Raw genomic sequence first — 17,864 nt, forward strand, 5'->3', positions numbered from 1 at the left:
TGACGGCGGGTTTTGTCATTTGGCTTCGGTTCGTTTGTTGGCCTGCTGTCATTTTTAACTGTCTATCTCGGTGTCTGTGAGCCGCGGTAAGACTTCGGCTCTTAGCCTGGCCTGCAACTATTTTCCGTGCCACATTTTAACGTAATTATGCCGAAAAAGTAACACGAGCAACGACGCGACGCGCCGCGGCATTTGATTAATTGTCGAATCGTGCACACCACTGGGGCTATTTGTTATCTCAAGGCGTTGAAATTATAAATTGTTTTGAGTGCTAGCCCCACGCGAGTCTCCGAAAAATACAAAATACAAAATACGAAATAAAAAGCAAGAAGAGACTGTACCCGGACATCGCCTGCCGATCATCGTTAAAGTTGTGCCGAAAGTGTGAAAGGGTTCACCCAAGGGTTCACACGAAATATTACCCAAAGTTCGGGAACGAAAATACAATTTATTTTGACAGGGAATGTAGGATTGATAACGTAGTTTGACAAGAAGTGTGCCTAGAAGATATGTCTTCTAAAAATTTATTAAACTTTATGCTTTTTAAATAGAGAATTTACTTAAATATGAGTAAATATCTGAATTATTGGTGTGTATTTTAAAAGTATTCAATAGCCACAATGCCTAATGATTTCAATCAACTTAATGGGCTTATTACCCTTAAGATTACGGTGACTTTGCAGCTTTTAATTCCCCATATCAGCTTCCTTTGCCATTCATAATTTGGCATTTCCTCAAAGTTCAACCAATCCGGGGATGTTCTTTGTCACTCCCGCCACCCAATGACCTCCACCCATCGCCCAGAAAAAACACCACCCACTGAGTGCGCGCTGAAGTGCATAAATGCTGAGTATCCCGGTGAGAACGTGGAAATTTCCATGGCTCACATGAACCTGTCGCGAAGCTAGAAAATCAGAAGAGCACGTGACATTGTGTGACATCATTGAGCTGGAAAACTCCGAAAACCGAAACGACAAACAGAACTTTCGCTTTATGGAGTTATGGAGAAAGACAAAGCCAGACGACGCCTTCCAAGTTTAGGTGATTTCTGTTTTTCGTTGTTTGAATTTATTCAGATGATTTTTTTTTTAGAATTTCTACTCGCTGTTTTCCTTCTTTTTTTCGTCACTTGCAAGTGCACACTTGAGACGGCGATGATGATGACGACGATGGCTATGAGTGACGAAAACCCCACGGGAGGTGTAAACTTTGTGGGGTGTGGCAGTCAGGTGCCGAGAGATGCATTCAGCACGTAGAACATAGATCAACGCGTTTGCATACATGGAACAAGGCACGGGAAAAAATAAGGAAGGGGATGGGGTGAGGTGCCAACTGCAATCACGTTAATTAAAAAGGTGCAAATTGTGAAAGGCGCTTGGGGAATCCGAAAGCCAAATGTGCTGACAGCTGTTAATGAACGAGGTAAGTGCCAAAGGAATGGGCCATCATCATCTCACTTGTTCGCCAGTCACGTGCTCCACTTGGTAATTAAACGTATCATAATTTCTTATGGCAAACAATCTTACTCGTTTTCTTATTTTCCATATGTTCTGAGCTGCTGTTTCGGCACCCAACCGAAGGGAGCATTTTTAGCAAAATTCTCAGACCCAAAGGACTCGTGCATTTTTACATGCTTTTTAATATTAACGCGCCGCGCGAAATGAAAGGCGACGCGGCGCAGACAAAAAGGATTTTTCCCTCCAGGATCAGGCGCATCAGGCATCCTACCAAAAATGATGCGACAACAGCGACGACATTTGCTTTTGGCCATGGCTCAGTTTGGTCTGCAATTGCTAAATGCGGCTGTCTACGCCTTCGGGGGAGGGGGAGTTGGGCGGATAAATATGTGGACTGGGCTTACACTGGTTAGTACATTAAATGAAGTCTCATTCCTGCAGACAATTGATCACTACAAAAAACATATATTTACTTATAAATTTATATATGCCCTTATAGAAAAGTTCCTGTCAAGAACTTAGAATTTTTAAATATTATTTAAATTAATTATTATTAATAAGTATTTCAGTGATATACTATTTGGTTATGTTTTAAAAGGGTTTTCTTGAGTAGAAAATCAGCCTACTAAAATCCTTTTCCCAGTGTACAAAAATGTGAAAAAATGTTTTGGTTCTTTTTTGCGTTTGTAGTGCAATAGGAAAATATGAAATTTCATTTTGCCGACTGCCGCCGACGCGTTGCATGCAACAATGGCGTCAAAGCAGCGGCAAATATGCACGGACACCAGCGGCAAACGGCCAAGAGGAGTACAGATGGGACTTTAAATGGTCGCCCATATGGGACAGCTCTCGAAAAAAAGCAATTGCCATGAAATGGGATGAGCAGAGTGCATTAAAAAGTTTAAATTCGAATTATGATATTAAATTTTAGACAAGTGGACGCGGGAGAGCTTCCAATGAAAGCCAGATGCCAGCACGAAATGGAAACTTATAAAATCAAATGAGCGATCGTTAAATAGAAAACATCGTGATGGAGATCAGTGATCGAGAACTATACTCAAGTTTAATACAATGCTCTAGGAATTAATGACGATTGCGAACTTTATTGATCGTTATGTGATAATATGAGGTCAAATAGAAAACGTCTAGGAAATGTTGTAAGTTAGAAAGTACATAAAACATGCATTTACCTTCGGCGAATGTTTTAAATAGTGCATTTAATGATGTTCTAATAAAAAATCTACAGTATTGATTTGCAATTATTAAAAAACACCAGTCTCAGTATTTTTATGCCTGTGCAGGCTATATAAACTTTATTACCCATTTAAGATGGCCTATAATTATTAAGCCATCTCAGAAGGAGTTCTTTAATTGAATAACCAATGAGGCGCGGCTTGAAAGCAGGCTATTTCGAAAGCGTCATACTTTTGTATCCTTTTACGATGTGGAAATTTTTTATGCTATTAAAAAGTGGGTAGTGGAGTCTGTACAACTAAGTCAATTAATCTAAATCAATTGATCATGCCTAAGGCTATGCAAATTTGGTAATAACTCAAAACCAATTCCCCCACTTAAAATTGGTTTCTGTTTACGATCTCCGATTTTAATTGCAATTTTTGCACTTTTTACGTTCCCTGCTGCGATTATTTTCATTTATCGAGCCAATAATATCGAATCATATGAAACTTTTAAAAATCTTTGACAGTTTTCGCAACAATAAAATAAAAACTAAACAAAATACTTGCACTCAAATTACGTTGATCGTGTATTTTGTAATTAACATTTCATAAATTTGCCATCGAGATAAGAGAATTTTTCCATTAAGAATCAATTAAAATGTAAGAAAAAAAATATTGCAGTCTGAAACTATCTCGATTGAACCACTTTTCATACTAGATATAAGATTAAGCCACAAGGCGTACTCTTCGAAATGTGTGGCAATAAAAGAAAAATGTGTTTTTATGGAAATAGCATAATTCACATGAAAATGCCAATAAATTGTCAGCAGATTATGCGGTTGGCTCCATTAAAAATGAAATAAAAATAAATATATGTGTGCGCAAATAATATAGATATACATAGTATGGTCTGAGCGATTTAATCGCTGCCACAGCTCGCTTAATGAATTGAATTGAGCTGGCGAAAAAAAAAACCCCAAGTGGGCAGTCGCCAAGTGCGCCGGCGGCACTCGTTGCTCCGTAGGCTTTGCGCTTTTTGATCTACTCTAGATTGGCACTTTTAGCGTAGCGCCATGGATACCAAAGCGCCTGAGAAATAATAATAATAAAAATTATGCACTTGCCACTGCGCAAAAAAATTTGCATAGACATACGACTCTATTTCGGTTTCGGTTCAGCTTGCATATCTCCTACTCGCTGTCCGTTTAATCGCCATCTATGTGGGTTATTCATGGCATCTGGGGGAAATAAGGCAATCGAGCGTGCCAAATGGAATTTTTGTAAGTAATTGAAAAATGTATCTAATTGAAATGCATTCGGCAAGGAAATCACAAATTGGCGCCATCTGTAGGATATGTGCGGGACTGAGTTAAAATGTCCTTTAACGTAATGGTTGCTGTCTCTGCTAACTGTAAGGATAACAGTTATACAATTGAGCTTTGATGGTAGAATTATAAATATTCAAGGGAATTTTTATGCTTTTAGCTTTAGTGTTGTAAAGGATTTGCTCAGATCCTTAAAAGCTGAAACGTTTGGAATGAACTGCTTGACTCCGAAAAGTAAATCTTTCGGTCTTTAAGTTTCTTTAAGTTTTTTTTTTAAGTTTTCTTTAAGTTTCATTCCTCTAAGGGCTCTATTTCTAAGAAGATTTTAGAGAAGCATTCCTCCTTAAAACCATTTCCCAACACATGTGAGCAACTTTACAAAATGTTTTAGATTTTCTTGGGTAATCCCACAACTTAAGTTAACCCTGGGAAAATGATCGGAATTCGCCCGGCCGAAACTCCCATTGATTTATTGGCAGAGAAGGCGAGAGCTTAAGAAGAATTAACAACAAAAAGAAGCATTTTAATGTAATATGTTGTAAAGCCAGCACACGAAAATCACCCATACCGACCACATGCTGGTGTCCCAAATGCATTAGGGAAACCCACGGAAAAGCGGAGCCGCCTAAAAGAAAATAAACAAACATAGCAACGCCCGCATTCCGAGGAAAGCGCCAGCCGCAGCAGCTGCATGAAAAACAGCGACTAGTAACAGCCACTACACTGGAAAAAATATGGGAATATTTAATAAGGATGAACAACATTAGAGATGAAGCTTTACATATCACTTTTTGTTCGAATAACTTTTGAAGGGTTTATAGGTTTTAGCACAATTCAATTTGCCGCTCTTCTTGGTTGTTAGTTTAATTTTTTTTCGCGAATTTATATTTTTAGAAATATATTTATGCATTTTATTTTCCGTGTATCATCAGCAACAACTAGCAGCTTGCAGTCACACACAAGTCAAAGAAATTTGCTGTTAATTCACGTATTAACCTTTTGACATTTGGCAGCATCGCCAACGACGACGATGCCGAAGTGGAAAAAAAACAAGGAAAAACAAGTCGACAAAATTCCAATATGGGGAGACAGAATTGCCGCAGGGAAAATCTAGGGGCAAGCTGGTGGGCGGGCATGCAGACGGGGAGCAGGGCTTGGGCACATCTGCCGTGGAAAACTGTGTCAATGTGCCAGCAACAACAGCAAATACATGGAAAACTTTTGCCGGGGCGTCGGTTTTCCACATTTGCGTTCGCGAGTGTAGTTGTGCGAAGATGTTGGCATGTGGGAGAGCACAAGCTGCGATCGGCGGTCGGTTTGCTGCCACACCAAATGGAAAGCCGCAAAGGTTTTGATTCGGATAGGAATCGAACTATGAGATACCTGTATAAACTTAAGATACATATAGAGAATCTCAAGTAAGTTATTATTCTAAAAGAATATGGCTTGAAGTCATTTAGGAAAAAATTATGATTTTTGCGACTTACATTACATTTAAATTATATTCTATATTGCAACATTTCAGTATTTAAGAGTTACACTAAAAATGTATGAATAATCTAATTGTCATTATTATTTTATGAGATATTATTAATTACTATATAAATAAATGAAGATAATCATGCTAATATTACATATATGATATATTTTCGAAAATCAACAATTCGATCATACTTTTACACAGGGTAGCACGAAAACTCGTGTCTATGAAGTACGTGTGCTTCAATGACTTTCAATTAAATCAATATTCATCGTTTTGGCTGAGGCAGCCGCTTCGGGCTAAATGGCAATGGGGCGACCAAGGCATCGACTTCAAACTCCGCTCCTTGATTAGACGCGACAACAACAACAGCAACAACATGGCCAGGCAGCAACAGGCAACATCGGCCAAAAACAACAACAACAACAGCAACCGGCAACAGCAGCATGGGAAAATGTGCAATTTTGGCCAAAAATAAATAAGCCAAGCTGGACGGCAGAGGATGGCGGTGAATCGACCTGACCGTCCCTCGTCTCACATTCGTTGCGCAAAAATTGCTGCCTGTGTCTGATGATCTTACACATAAAACCATAATTTTTTGGAATTTATTCCATAAATATTTGTTAAAAATAAAAAATATGAAAAATGAAAAATGAAAAATTAATTCTCCTTCCGTTTATAAAAACATATTTTAGGATATGAGTTTCATTCAATAGATATTATTTAGTGTTTAACTTCATCGACTTGATCTTATTCTAAACTATTTTATAAACATAAAAATTTCATCAGGAAAATTGTTCCTTAACTGAATGTGGAAAGTTTTAATATGAGTTTGTATTAATTTCCTTTATAACCATTAACTTTTCCACGTGTAGTCAGTAATCAAAGATACACCAGGGAGCAGAAAAATAAACATTTGAACTACTAGCCCAGGCCTTTCACATAAAAAAAGGAGGCGGGCGCCAAATCGCGCGCAAATAATTAATGTTTGGCAATAATCGAAGACACCTTCGGAGGCAGTTGCAACTTTGGCCGGCTGCCAGTTGCCAATTGCCAGTTGCAGGTTGCCAGCTTGCCATTTGGTCATTTGGGCAGTGGATTTTGAGCCGCGACAAGTGCAGCCAGCGGGCATGCAAATGAGGCCGCAAGGGAGGCGTCACCTTGCCGGCAAAATATTTTAGCGTATTTTCGTTGTAATTACAGTTTTTGGGCGGAGAGTTATGGGTAGAAAACGGTTGTGATCAAAGTTTACTTTACAGCTCCGCTAAGCAACAATATTTGACACCATGTTAAGATATTACAAGCATCTGATATTATAGGATACCCACATGGTTAATATGCAGTTTTATTTCGAAAATAGTGCTTTACATTATATTTATTTTATAAGATATAGTTACTTTAATCCTAGCATATCCAATAATCAATTCAAGTAGGAAACAAACTGTGGCCAAAGTCAAACCACCAAACCACAATCCCGCAATCAGGTAATAATATTCCACATCATTTGATTTCACTTCCAAATGCCGATCACGAAATGCCAAATTCAGCAAACCACTTTGAATTCCATGGCGATAGGCATCGTCCTTCATTTTCAGATAAATTCCACTTTCAAATATTTTCCTCACAAACCAATTAAACAACTGCAAGTAGGGACGTCCAAATGCAGCGGATATCTGAAGAGGTTGCTGGTAGAGTATATGTGGAAATTTCCGAAAGATGGGAAATCGTAGGAATTTCTGCTGATAAAGAGCAAAATCAATGCGATCAAAGAATCCAGAATGAATACAACTTGTGTTTAGGTTTCTTCGATAAATATCTACGTCTGCCTCGGGAGTAGGTACAATTCTTTTGAGTAATTTTTTTCGATCTGGGATAAGTTTTTCCATAGTTTTAATATCAACATCTATCAAGGGCCAAATGCTATCGGATTTGTCCAAATCCTCCCAAGTATTTATTTGTTTTTCATACAGTCCTGCGGTCGAAGTACTCGATAGTTGGGCTACATAAAGATTAGTTAATATAAATCCTGAAGTTGTTAATAAGACAAAGAGAAAGAGGCGACGAGTTGTTGGTCGAGTTCCCATGTCTCTGCTACCCGAGAGATACATAACCAATCGAAGAACTCTTAAAAATGCGGCACATAGGCTTATTTGTCCACTTGAAAAAATCCTTAAAGCCAAGGAGCAATAAAATAGCATTATTAGCCAAGTTATCCAAGTGTTAAATGCATACGGCCTGATTAAGTAAACCCAGTTGGGTAAGGGCCTTGATGTGGGCACTATAAGACCACAATTTTCCAGATAAAGGATATTAGTCATTGAAAACCTTTCAAGCGGTCTGATTAGGAATGGGAAAAAGTCTATTGTACGATTTGCTAAAAGTTCAAGACCATCGATTACAGTTAGCACATCCATTAACCGAACGGATCCATTGAAATGGTTTGTAAAATCCACAATCATCCGAAGCATGTATCCAGATAGAATTAATCTATTTTCACGATCTCTAAAAGAGAACCAACGAGGAGCTCCTGCTGTTACAAGGCCGCTGGTGATATTATATCCATTGAAATCTATTTTGTTACGAGAATGATCATAAAACTCCTTAACACTCTTTAAGTTCAAAATTTTCAAATCTTGATATGGCATAAAGGTGTACAGTTCATCCGAGTCCGGCAGCATTACAAGTATATTCACAAAACCTTCATTAAAACATCGAGTGAATATTTGTTTTAGCTTGTCATAAGGTCCTCCGTTATAAAATATTAGCACTTCGAGATGATGATATTCCCACAACCAACTTGCAAGATAGTTAAGTCCACGATCCAGGTGTTCATCTTCCAGATACAAAATGGTAAGGGTGCAGCTACTGAAGTTTCCTTTCAGAACCTTTTGATTTTGCGGATTTTTAATCCAAAGAGTGGGCACAAAAGTTCCTTGGGCTGATTCCAAAATATCTGCGCCATTGCCAAACTCTAAGAACACGTTAAGTTCCGTTTGGTAAATATTATTTAGCTTCTGAACTGTTTCACCCAAGCGATTTCCATCAAATAGTGAAAGGCTTTGAAGCATATTCAGGTAAAGTAACTCCATTGAAATGTCTCTGAAATCCTCTGCTTCAACGTTCTTTTATAGGCCATGTTTGACAAGCCCCTAAATTGTTAGATTATTTGATTACAGTATTTTCTTTAATGCTTTGTGGAAATTCCAATTTGAATACGTAAAATAAATACACAGGGGTTAACTAACGATCGAAAGAAATACAAGTCATTTAGCTTATTTGCATAGCGGCATTATACATTATTTTATTTAGTACTTTGAATATTTGCGGCCTGCCTATAAGAGAAAGGAAATATGCGATGTATATTTAATTTAAGCAGTGCTCATTTATTATATTTACTTTGTTTTGCATTAGTGCATTCATTTCTACGATTACATACGTTTTCGTATAATTTACTGCTTAACCTTCATGTAAAACATTTGTTACCGAATATTTAAATCTCCATCTCTCTAAGGAAAAAGCTATAGTGCTCACACACCATCCCATTCCCAGTAAAATGTACGCAAAGAAATAAAAATCCTTGTCGAATATTTTGATTTCGCGGGATTGGGATTTGCGAAAACTAATTTCACCACTAGCAATTCCTTCGAGAAAAGAGTCTTCCTGCAGCTTAATCCAAATACCAGATTCATAGATTCGCCTTAGGTAATTGTTAAATAATTCCACATATGGTAATCCATGTCGAAGTGCCACAAATACAGGTCTCTGGTCGTACACCTCTTTTAAAATCTTGAAAATGGGCACTCGAAGATACCTTTGCTGAGACAGCTCGAATGCAATGCGATCCTCATAGGCTTCATAGGCATAACTGGTATTTAGGCTCTTGCGATGCTTGAAGACCTCCTCGATTGAGGTTATTAATATAATAGTCTCAAATTCTTTTTGTATAATTTTTTCTTTGGTCATATTGTGTAGTACCTCAGCGTCAAAGCTTTCCACTAGCAATGTACGCTTTTCACGGAACAAATCATCAAAGGTGTTGATTTGACTTTTAAACAAGCCGGTAGTTAAGTAACTTGATAACTGAGCGGTATAAAGATTGGTCAGCATAAATCCAACTACGAAGAGAACGATAAAACTCACAACCTGATGTGTTCCCATATTAAAGTGCCATATTTTGCTCAAAGGTAGCAGAAACAACAGCTGCAAGACATCCATAAAAGATTGTGATAATGAAGAACTCCCCTGCTGTCTAAACCGTATCCACCAGATAACGATTGAGGCGTAGACAAAGCTCACCATAATAGTAATCCAAACTGTGCTACGAAATGGTTGTATAAAGTACAGACTTTTTGGCAAGGGTTTGGCCCAAGGCACCATGATATAGGTCTTAATGTTGTATAAAATGTGACTGCGGTAGAAATAATTCCATTGCAAGGCATGTATTATACGGGGCATCATATCGATTTCGCCATTTTTCAGCGCTGCCAAGCCCTCTTTATAGGGTATGGTGTCCACATAACCAAAAACATGCTCCTCTGTGCCATTGTAGGTCTTGATGAACTCTTTAACCATCCTGTACATATAACCAGCGTATATCAATTGACCATAACGATTTCTATACCGAAAACATCGAGGTGTCATCGTCTCCACACTGGTGCGAACCACCTGTCCTTGGAGGTTTCTCAGTTTTGTCAATTCATAGAATTTTTGCATATCTTTAATTTGATGTACTTCGACTTTCGGATAGGGCTTATAGGTGTAAAGCGATCCATTCATCAAATTCAAAGCCAGCACATGAACAAAGCCGTAGCTTAAAGCTTCTTGAAAATAAAAATCAATGTTGGATTCTACGACAAATAACATTGGTAAGTACTGAAGTCCCCAGAGCAGTTCCTTTACTCCATTTAGAGTTCGATTTCTTGTAGAATCCTTAAAACACGCAATGATCAAAGAGTGTGAGCTGAATCTACCCAATATTTTTATTTTCTCTGCAGTACTATTCACTAATAAATTTGGCACTTCCTGACCGATTTGTAGTTCCACGTCGTTGCAATCCAGGTAAATATTCAGCTGTAGTCGGTGATCATGATTAAACTGATGTATTACTTCTCTGGCGGACCAACTTTCGGATCTGCCAGACAGCAGGATAATATATAAGAAAATTAGGCAGCGAGACATGATGCAGTCCTGCCCGAAAAAGGACACTGAGAGCCGCGTTACAAAGACTTGGCCGTTTTAAGGCCTGGCCAAGATCTCTATCGGAAACAATTACATTGCATTGTCAATAAGTTGAAGTTGAAGTGGAAGTCAGAGGCGATGTTGGAGTCGAAGTCCAAGAGCAAGTCGTGCGCGGGTGAGTGCACTGAAACAATTTTGTTACCAGCTCTGGGTAAAAAAAGGGTGACTAGACTTAAATAATTAAGCATGTCTTTAATTTGATTAATGAGTTTCACTAATGCTACTTAAAATTCAATTGTATAACTAAATAATGTGAGTCGTTAATCACTCTTTCTTTCAGTGTATTGCTTATCGCAGCATCTACCAAATTGCCCCTTTGACCACGACCACGTAAACGTAATTGTTTGCGGTCTGACTTCGGCAGTTCTAACGTGACCAAACAATTGCTAAATGTCATAGATATTGTTAATAAAATTACATGATTGCATAAATGGGCGCTAAACTGGGCGGTGATCTAAGAGAATTATGTCAGCCAGATGGTATGTGCCAGTGAGTGATTCCCAATCGATCTAAACGGTGATAAATGTAGTTTTTATAAGGTGCAAGATGATCAATACACCCAACAAAACCGGTGGTTTTTGTGTGTCTTTATAGAGGAGCAGTCGAAGCTACATTTAATAAAAGATTTTTTTTTTAAATAATAATTTAAAACGAAGTGTAATGTGGTTACTTCTTTTGAAAATCTTTAAAGTACACAAAAATTGCATTTAGTCGTTAAAATTATTGAGTGTTGACTGACCCGCTGCTCTGATTAGTCTCAAATGCTGTCAGTGACTTTGGCTTTGTTATTTAAGACGGTTGTCATTGTTATTCTTAAATTCGCCGCTGCAGTGGCTTTTGGCCAGAAACTCGTTAGCCCACAAGAGAGATCAGCCAAGGCAGGCAAAAGCAACAAACGAACCGCATTGAAATTGAAATCGCTCATAAATTCAGTTGCTAATTGTAAGGAATGGCAGACCTTGGAATTCAAAGAGGCAAAACTCATTTCCAATGGCTACTGCAGAATGCGAAAAGCACAATCCAAATGGGTAAAAATGCCTTGCAAAAAGGAAAAAAAAAAATTATGAAGCCGCAGAAACGCCAAATAACAATAAATAAATATAAATTTCAAGCGCAAACATAAAGAGCTATTGACTGTTGACTTTTATGAACAATTAGGCGGCAGCCACTTAAAATGGGCAACATACTTGTGCATATACAATATATTTGAATCCCCCAGATGCAGATACGCCAAACAAAAGATACAGATACTCGCACATATAAGGCCGACTCGCTAATCGCAATGGTATAATGGCTTCTCTATGGGCCCGGCCCAGTAATAAAATACAATTGATTAGATCGACAACTGCAGTCTCGGAAATTCTGGAGGGGGGGCGTTATCGAGGGGTGGCACTTGGGTTGGATGGAGCAAGAGGGAGTCAGGGCATTTGGACTTTAATTAATGCATTCAAAGCATTTATGTAAATGGCGGGAAATAATTTATCACCCATTCAAGACAGCGACAACGAACGGCAACAACGACCAATCAAATGTGGCATCCAAGCATTGCAATACAGTAAAGAAACCTATCGTTCAATGGATTGCCTAGTAGATATTCCAACTTTAAAACGCCTATAAGTAAAATTAATCATAATGAGTAATAAATATGCTAGCAGACTGAAAAACCTGTAGTCATTATTATCTTAAATGTAAATGGTAAAAAGTTGCATAAATTACAAGCTTTTAGGACTTGCCATTTTTTATATTTTTACATAAGCACCACTTTAGATTTTATGTTTACTACTGAGACAAATAAACCAAAACCTTTTAAACAGTTAGCCATATAACATTTTTATAGCTCAATAAAAAATAATTAAATTATAAAAATGTAATACTTAAGGCAATAACATCTATATTGTGATATGAATACATTTAATTACTATTTATATTTGTCAATAAAATCGTTTTCATATTGCGAGCTCTACTGTGCTTCACTTTTTTCCCATTTGCTACACAAATCTTTCGATATTTCCATTTTTTCTCCATTTCTGTGTTCATTAGTGCAACGCCCACACATTGGGCATTAGGTGGGCGTGGCCGCAGCGAACATTATAAGCGGCAAATCGTTTGATTTTCCCAAGATTTCTCGTTCACTGTTTATGGTTGTTGTAGTTGTCCATGTAATTAGTACTTAATTTATAATTTTTGTACCGCAAAAATCGCAAGCCAAATTGCTGGGCTATGTTCTGTGTGGTATGCACTAGTGTGCTGCTTGTTTGTTTGAGAAATCGGCGCAAGGTTATAGATACTAGATTCCAGATACGAGCTATAGGAAGGCGGTACTGTGGTGGGCCGGCCCAAGGCGTTTCTGTGTGGGTGGCTTGGAAATTTTCTAGCTGGGCTTCGATTTGTGGGATAAATTCCAATTGCCGGCGGAAATGCAAAAATTATTGAACTAAATATGCCACATATTTCTTCACCTTAACCTTCTCTTTCTGTATGATAGTGTTCTCTGTTTTGTGCCGGCACTTTGCCAACAATTTCCGCAAATTAAACAACAATTTCTATCTTCCTTGATACCAGATAGTCAAGCGCTTAGCTCACATTGGCCACAATCATTAACTAGAGCTATTATGGAGCGAAGGATACGATGGAGCACCAAGAATTTCCACACATTTTTGCCGAGTTGCAGAAGTGCACTGTTAAAAAAGCTTGCCTATAAACAATTACAAACTTACTTGTTGGTGGTATGTTTTATTCGTAGAAAATTAAGGGGCTGTTACACAATTTATTTTCATTAATTTTAAAAATAAATAATTTCTTATAGCTTGCTTTTAATCCAATATTATGAGGAAGATAGTAGTCTCTCTGCCACTGCAAATGGCCTAATGTTTTCATATTTTGATAGCTCAAAATGAATTTCGCTCAGTGCACATTAAATCAGGTGGCTGCTTCATGCTCATCCAATCGAGCCATACAATTAAATAACAGTCCGGCAAGATAATGCGACTAACTAGAAATAAATAAACAAGGCAGGCAGGCGCCCAGTGGCAACCACCACCACCTCGGATGCATTACTGCACCACCACCGTGCTGCCGACCCGACTGAGCCACCATCACATCGCGGGCTCCATCACTCAATCCTCATTGTGGTCGTCAATCAAGGTTGGCCTGTACTTTCAGCCGGACTACTGTGCGTACCCGATGGGAGGGACCGGCTTTGTCTGTCTGTCTTTTGCTTTTGGTCGCTCAGTTTGGAGACCGCATAATGATAGAGCGGACCCGCGGCCTGGCGTTAGCCGGGCTTTTCGGACGGGGCTTACTCAATTACCTTTGACTAAATTATGGCCAATTGTTGCATTGAACATGTGTTGCATAATTACGGGCTGTGGCAGCCACGTACGCTGCAAGTTGGTAGCTGCGAGCTGAAATTTGATTACTGCTTATAGATTAGAGACGCAAACGGAACGGCGATGGAGTTGCTGCGCGTTACGATGCACTGCAATCAATTCGAGAATCCAGAATAAATTCGGTAAATAGTTCAGTTAAAAGTGACAAAAAACTAGGCTTAAACTAGTATAAAATGTAAAGGCAAGTCACTTCTGGGAACAGAAACTTAAACTAGCTTACACATATATTTCAAAGCTAAGAAGTAATTTTTTAAGGTATGGAATTTTGTAGTTTATGCAGTGCAACTATATTCTTTTAAATTTTTATAATTATTTTTAAAGTGTTTGATATTTAAATTGAACAATATGTGTATTACTTTCTTTTTAAATTAATCTATTTTCCCACTTTTCCATCAGTGCAGATAGTGTCTAATTTTGAACTTGCGCCTTCGGGCCGGCCACTAAATGTGTTGCAAACTTGGCCACGTTGACAGGTTAATGTCCATGGCCAAAAGGGCCAGAAGAAGGAGGTGTTTTTTTCCGAAGGGGTGGATATGGTTTTTAGTGGGGAGTGGAAGTCTGCGGTTTAGGGCGTTAGTGTTCGGCCAACAAAATCAGTTTTAGGAGTCATGGAAAATGTGTGGAAAACTGTCGACCCACACGTGTTTGCAACATTGTTGTTGCTGCTGCTGTCGTTGTTACCATTGTTGTGGGACATATATATAGTTTTTTTCCTAAGATTTTGCCGGCAATTAGCGTCGCAGCATTTACGAGTGCCAGACAAATTACCGGGCAACCTGTTGCAATTAAAATAACGGCACGCCAACTTTCGCCGCAAATCGTTCGCAACAGCAAAAATGTTGCGAGCACGCGTGCGACAACACAAAACAACAAACAAACACGGGTTGTTGTTTGTTGCCCCGTTTTGTGCCGTGAGTTTATGGCGCAAAACACTTAGCCAAAAGAGCCAAACCTTTCGCACACAAATTCAATTTGTTTGCATTTTAATTGTCGTTTGTCGCCGCAACAGACCAAGAAAAAATAGGCCGAGAAAAATGGCCAACAACTCGTCGCCAGTTGTCGCAGCAGCAAATGCAACATATACACTCGATATGGGTGTTTTGAATTTTATTTTTTATTATTATTATTTTTTTTTTTTTGGTTTTGTTTTGAGTTTTATGGCCTTATCCTACGCATTTCCAATGCTGTTAACAGCTTTGTCCGAGGGTGTGTTAAATATTTTTTATGGCTTACTTTGTGCGCCCAACAATCATTTCGGTTTTCCTCCTCGCGCGACTGGCATTTTTGGCTTTAAGCTGCATTGACTGCCATTTTTATGGTTATTAAAGCCGCGAGCCGTCTTTTCTTGGCCCTCATGTGTTAGCTGTTGGTTGTTCGTTGTTAGTTGTTCTCGTTGTTGTCGGTGTGGGCGCAAACTTCAAGATAATTACGTGCTAAAAGTCAAGACAACACAAAGCGCTCAAAGATAAGTCCGCATTTTTATGCCGCGAATTTATGAAACTTTCAATAATAGACATGAAATTCGAAGTATCTTTGATAAATTGTTGGCACGCTTTTTTTAATGGATAAAGCGTTTCAAATTTTTGTGATAAGACATTGTGGGAACTGTCGAGGAATAGGAATGTGGGTGCTATCTGACGAAAATAAACCACATGAAATAAAGGATTGGGATTGAACATTTTTAGAATATTTTTGCATAATTTTATTAGTCTTGTAAATTTTTATAAATTTGCCAAAAAAAAAACTTTTTGCCACGCGCACTCTAAAAAAAAATACTTCCACACTCTTAAGTTCTGCAATCTCTACGAAATCTGAGACCCCTGAAACCGTATCCAACAAATAAAAATCTTTACAAGATTATCATTTCACAGATGCGATTTCAATTGAGAAAAATATCGTATAACTGAAATACCCTGTGTGTGGTCCTAAGTCCGTGTAAGTTGTGCCTAAGCCCCTGGACGCAGACTGCTAAGCCCCACTGTGACCTGAGACCGAACGGCCAAAAGGTATGCAGACACAAAAAAAAGGCGATTACGGAAGGGGACAGGAAAATAAAAAATTAAAACAAAAAACAAATCAATAACCAGGCAAACACCTGCAGTCCGACACATATGGCTGTCAAAAAAGCAACAAATACGAAGTCAGGCTGCCAATTGTCGACAATCAATCAACTATTGTTGTTAAGTGCCCGTTTATGTGGCTGATTTTTTATTGCAAACGCATTTCCCCACCATAAACTAGAAAATGTGAGGAAAAAAGCAGCCATGGGCGAGTTTTTGACTTGAATCCATGGAGTAGAGATAGTCACTTTGCGGAGCAAACAAACCCATTTAAGTAAATAACTTTCGTTTGGCCAATAAACAGTTGGAACTCCATAACTGTGACTTCCCAGCCTGGGAAGTCTTGAATTCTAGGATCTAAAGCGATAAACATTTTTTCAAAATGATGATACTTAATACGAAATCAACTTCAATTGAATGTTTGTTTAAGTACGGCATAAAAATGGGATAAATTCATGTGCATACTTAAAGCCAACAAACAGTAAATCGTTTGGGTATTTACTGCCTTCGAGGCTTCACTGTACAACTACAACATGTTGCCGCATTATGTTACCAGCGACATTTGCATGCCGTTTGCAACTCGTTGCGCTCTTGTCGCCTCCATCGATTGGCAACAAGTGCAATCAGGTGATGTACTGCATTTGATTTTCACTGCCCGTTGCAGTTGCCAATGTTTCGGCCGTGTTATGCAAACGCAAAATGTCAGGCACCTGGGCAACATGCGGCTGGAATCGCCAAATGAATGTCAAACATATTGGAGCGACCGTTGCAAATGTCACCGTTTGACAGTAGACAACACAAGCAATTGAACACAATTGCACTTGGAAAATATTAGAACAAATTGTTTGAAGTGCGCACTTTTATACACATTAAAATTTAAACCAAACTAAAGTCATTTATAACACATTTGTCTGGGAATCTGTATGGCATTTAATGTTCTATCTAATTTATTACATAAACTTCTTTTATTTAATGGTTGTAAATAGGTTTCTCTAAGTGCCCTAACTGTGTTGCACTTGTTTCCCGCAACATGTTGCGCCTGATTGGCCTGGCAAGCGACAAATTAGGCAGGCAATCGCTTGACTCCGGCTGTGTTTATGGCCCATTAACTTTGTATCGGCAAAGGCAACGCCTTGATTAAGCAATTTTCTTTGCCAATAAGTTGGATTTTCGGCCACTCTTATGATGGCCAATTAAGGTGGAGGCATGCGTGGCTGATATATAGATACACTCGGTTGCTGTAAGTTCCCCTTGGGGGTCAGCAATTTTTGATTAACCCCGCCACGGCAATGAAACCATTTGCGGGCTGACCACTGACCCACAAGTAACATATAACAAGTGCATATAACAATCGCTACAATATCGTCTGGCTTTCCAACTTTTCCGGCTCTTTCGCTTTTTTGGCCCACCCATTTGCCTAATCTCTGACATTAGTTGAAAGCGTTTGATGCGAAAATTGCAGTTATCCGCTTGGCCGAGACTGAATTATTATAGTTGGCACTCTTTTTTTTTTGTAGCGAGGATTGTAATTTATGTTTGGCCCGAAAAGTCAATTGATATGGCCCAGGCGATAACAGGAACTTAAGTGTTTTTTTGGGCATTTTCGTTTGTGATTCCTTGCGGCTATGAAATGCACTCCAAGATTGATGCCAAGCAGATGGAGTTGTCTGGGCCAAGATGCGGGTTCAAATAGCCAATAGAGATTCACCTGACGTGACACGAATAATTGGGTTTCGC

The 17,864-nt window shown here is 38.7% G+C and overlaps 2 protein-coding genes across 2 annotated transcripts; both read right to left on the reverse strand.

The window, feature by feature from the left end:
• Positions 1-6,804: 6,804 nt before the first annotated feature.
• On the reverse strand, positions 6,805-8,529 carry LOC117141747. The gene has a single exon (XM_033305370.1). It carries the CDS (start codon positions 8,527-8,529, stop codon positions 6,805-6,807), a length of 1,725 nt encoding a protein of 574 aa, XP_033161261.1.
• Positions 8,530-8,896: 367 nt separating this feature from the next.
• Positions 8,897-10,618, reverse strand: LOC117141952. Its single transcript, XM_033305708.1, has one exon. It carries the CDS (start codon positions 10,616-10,618, stop codon positions 8,897-8,899), a length of 1,722 nt encoding a protein of 573 aa, XP_033161599.1.
• Positions 10,619-17,864: the final 7,246 nt, after the last annotated feature.

This window comes from Drosophila mauritiana, chromosome 3L (assembly GCF_004382145.1).
Source record: "Drosophila mauritiana strain mau12 chromosome 3L, ASM438214v1, whole genome shotgun sequence".
In the NCBI taxonomy this organism is placed as follows: Eukaryota; Metazoa; Arthropoda; class Insecta; order Diptera; family Drosophilidae; genus Drosophila; species Drosophila mauritiana.

What these genes read in the sequence shown, in the direction of transcription:
- LOC117141747 (XM_033305370.1), bottom strand. Translation starts at nt 8,529, where the DNA reads ATGGAGTTACTTTACCTGAATATGCTTCAAAGCCTTTCACTATTTGAT.
- LOC117141952 (XM_033305708.1), bottom strand. Translation starts at nt 10,618, where the DNA reads ATGTCTCGCTGCCTAATTTTCTTATATATTATCCTGCTGTCTGGCAGA.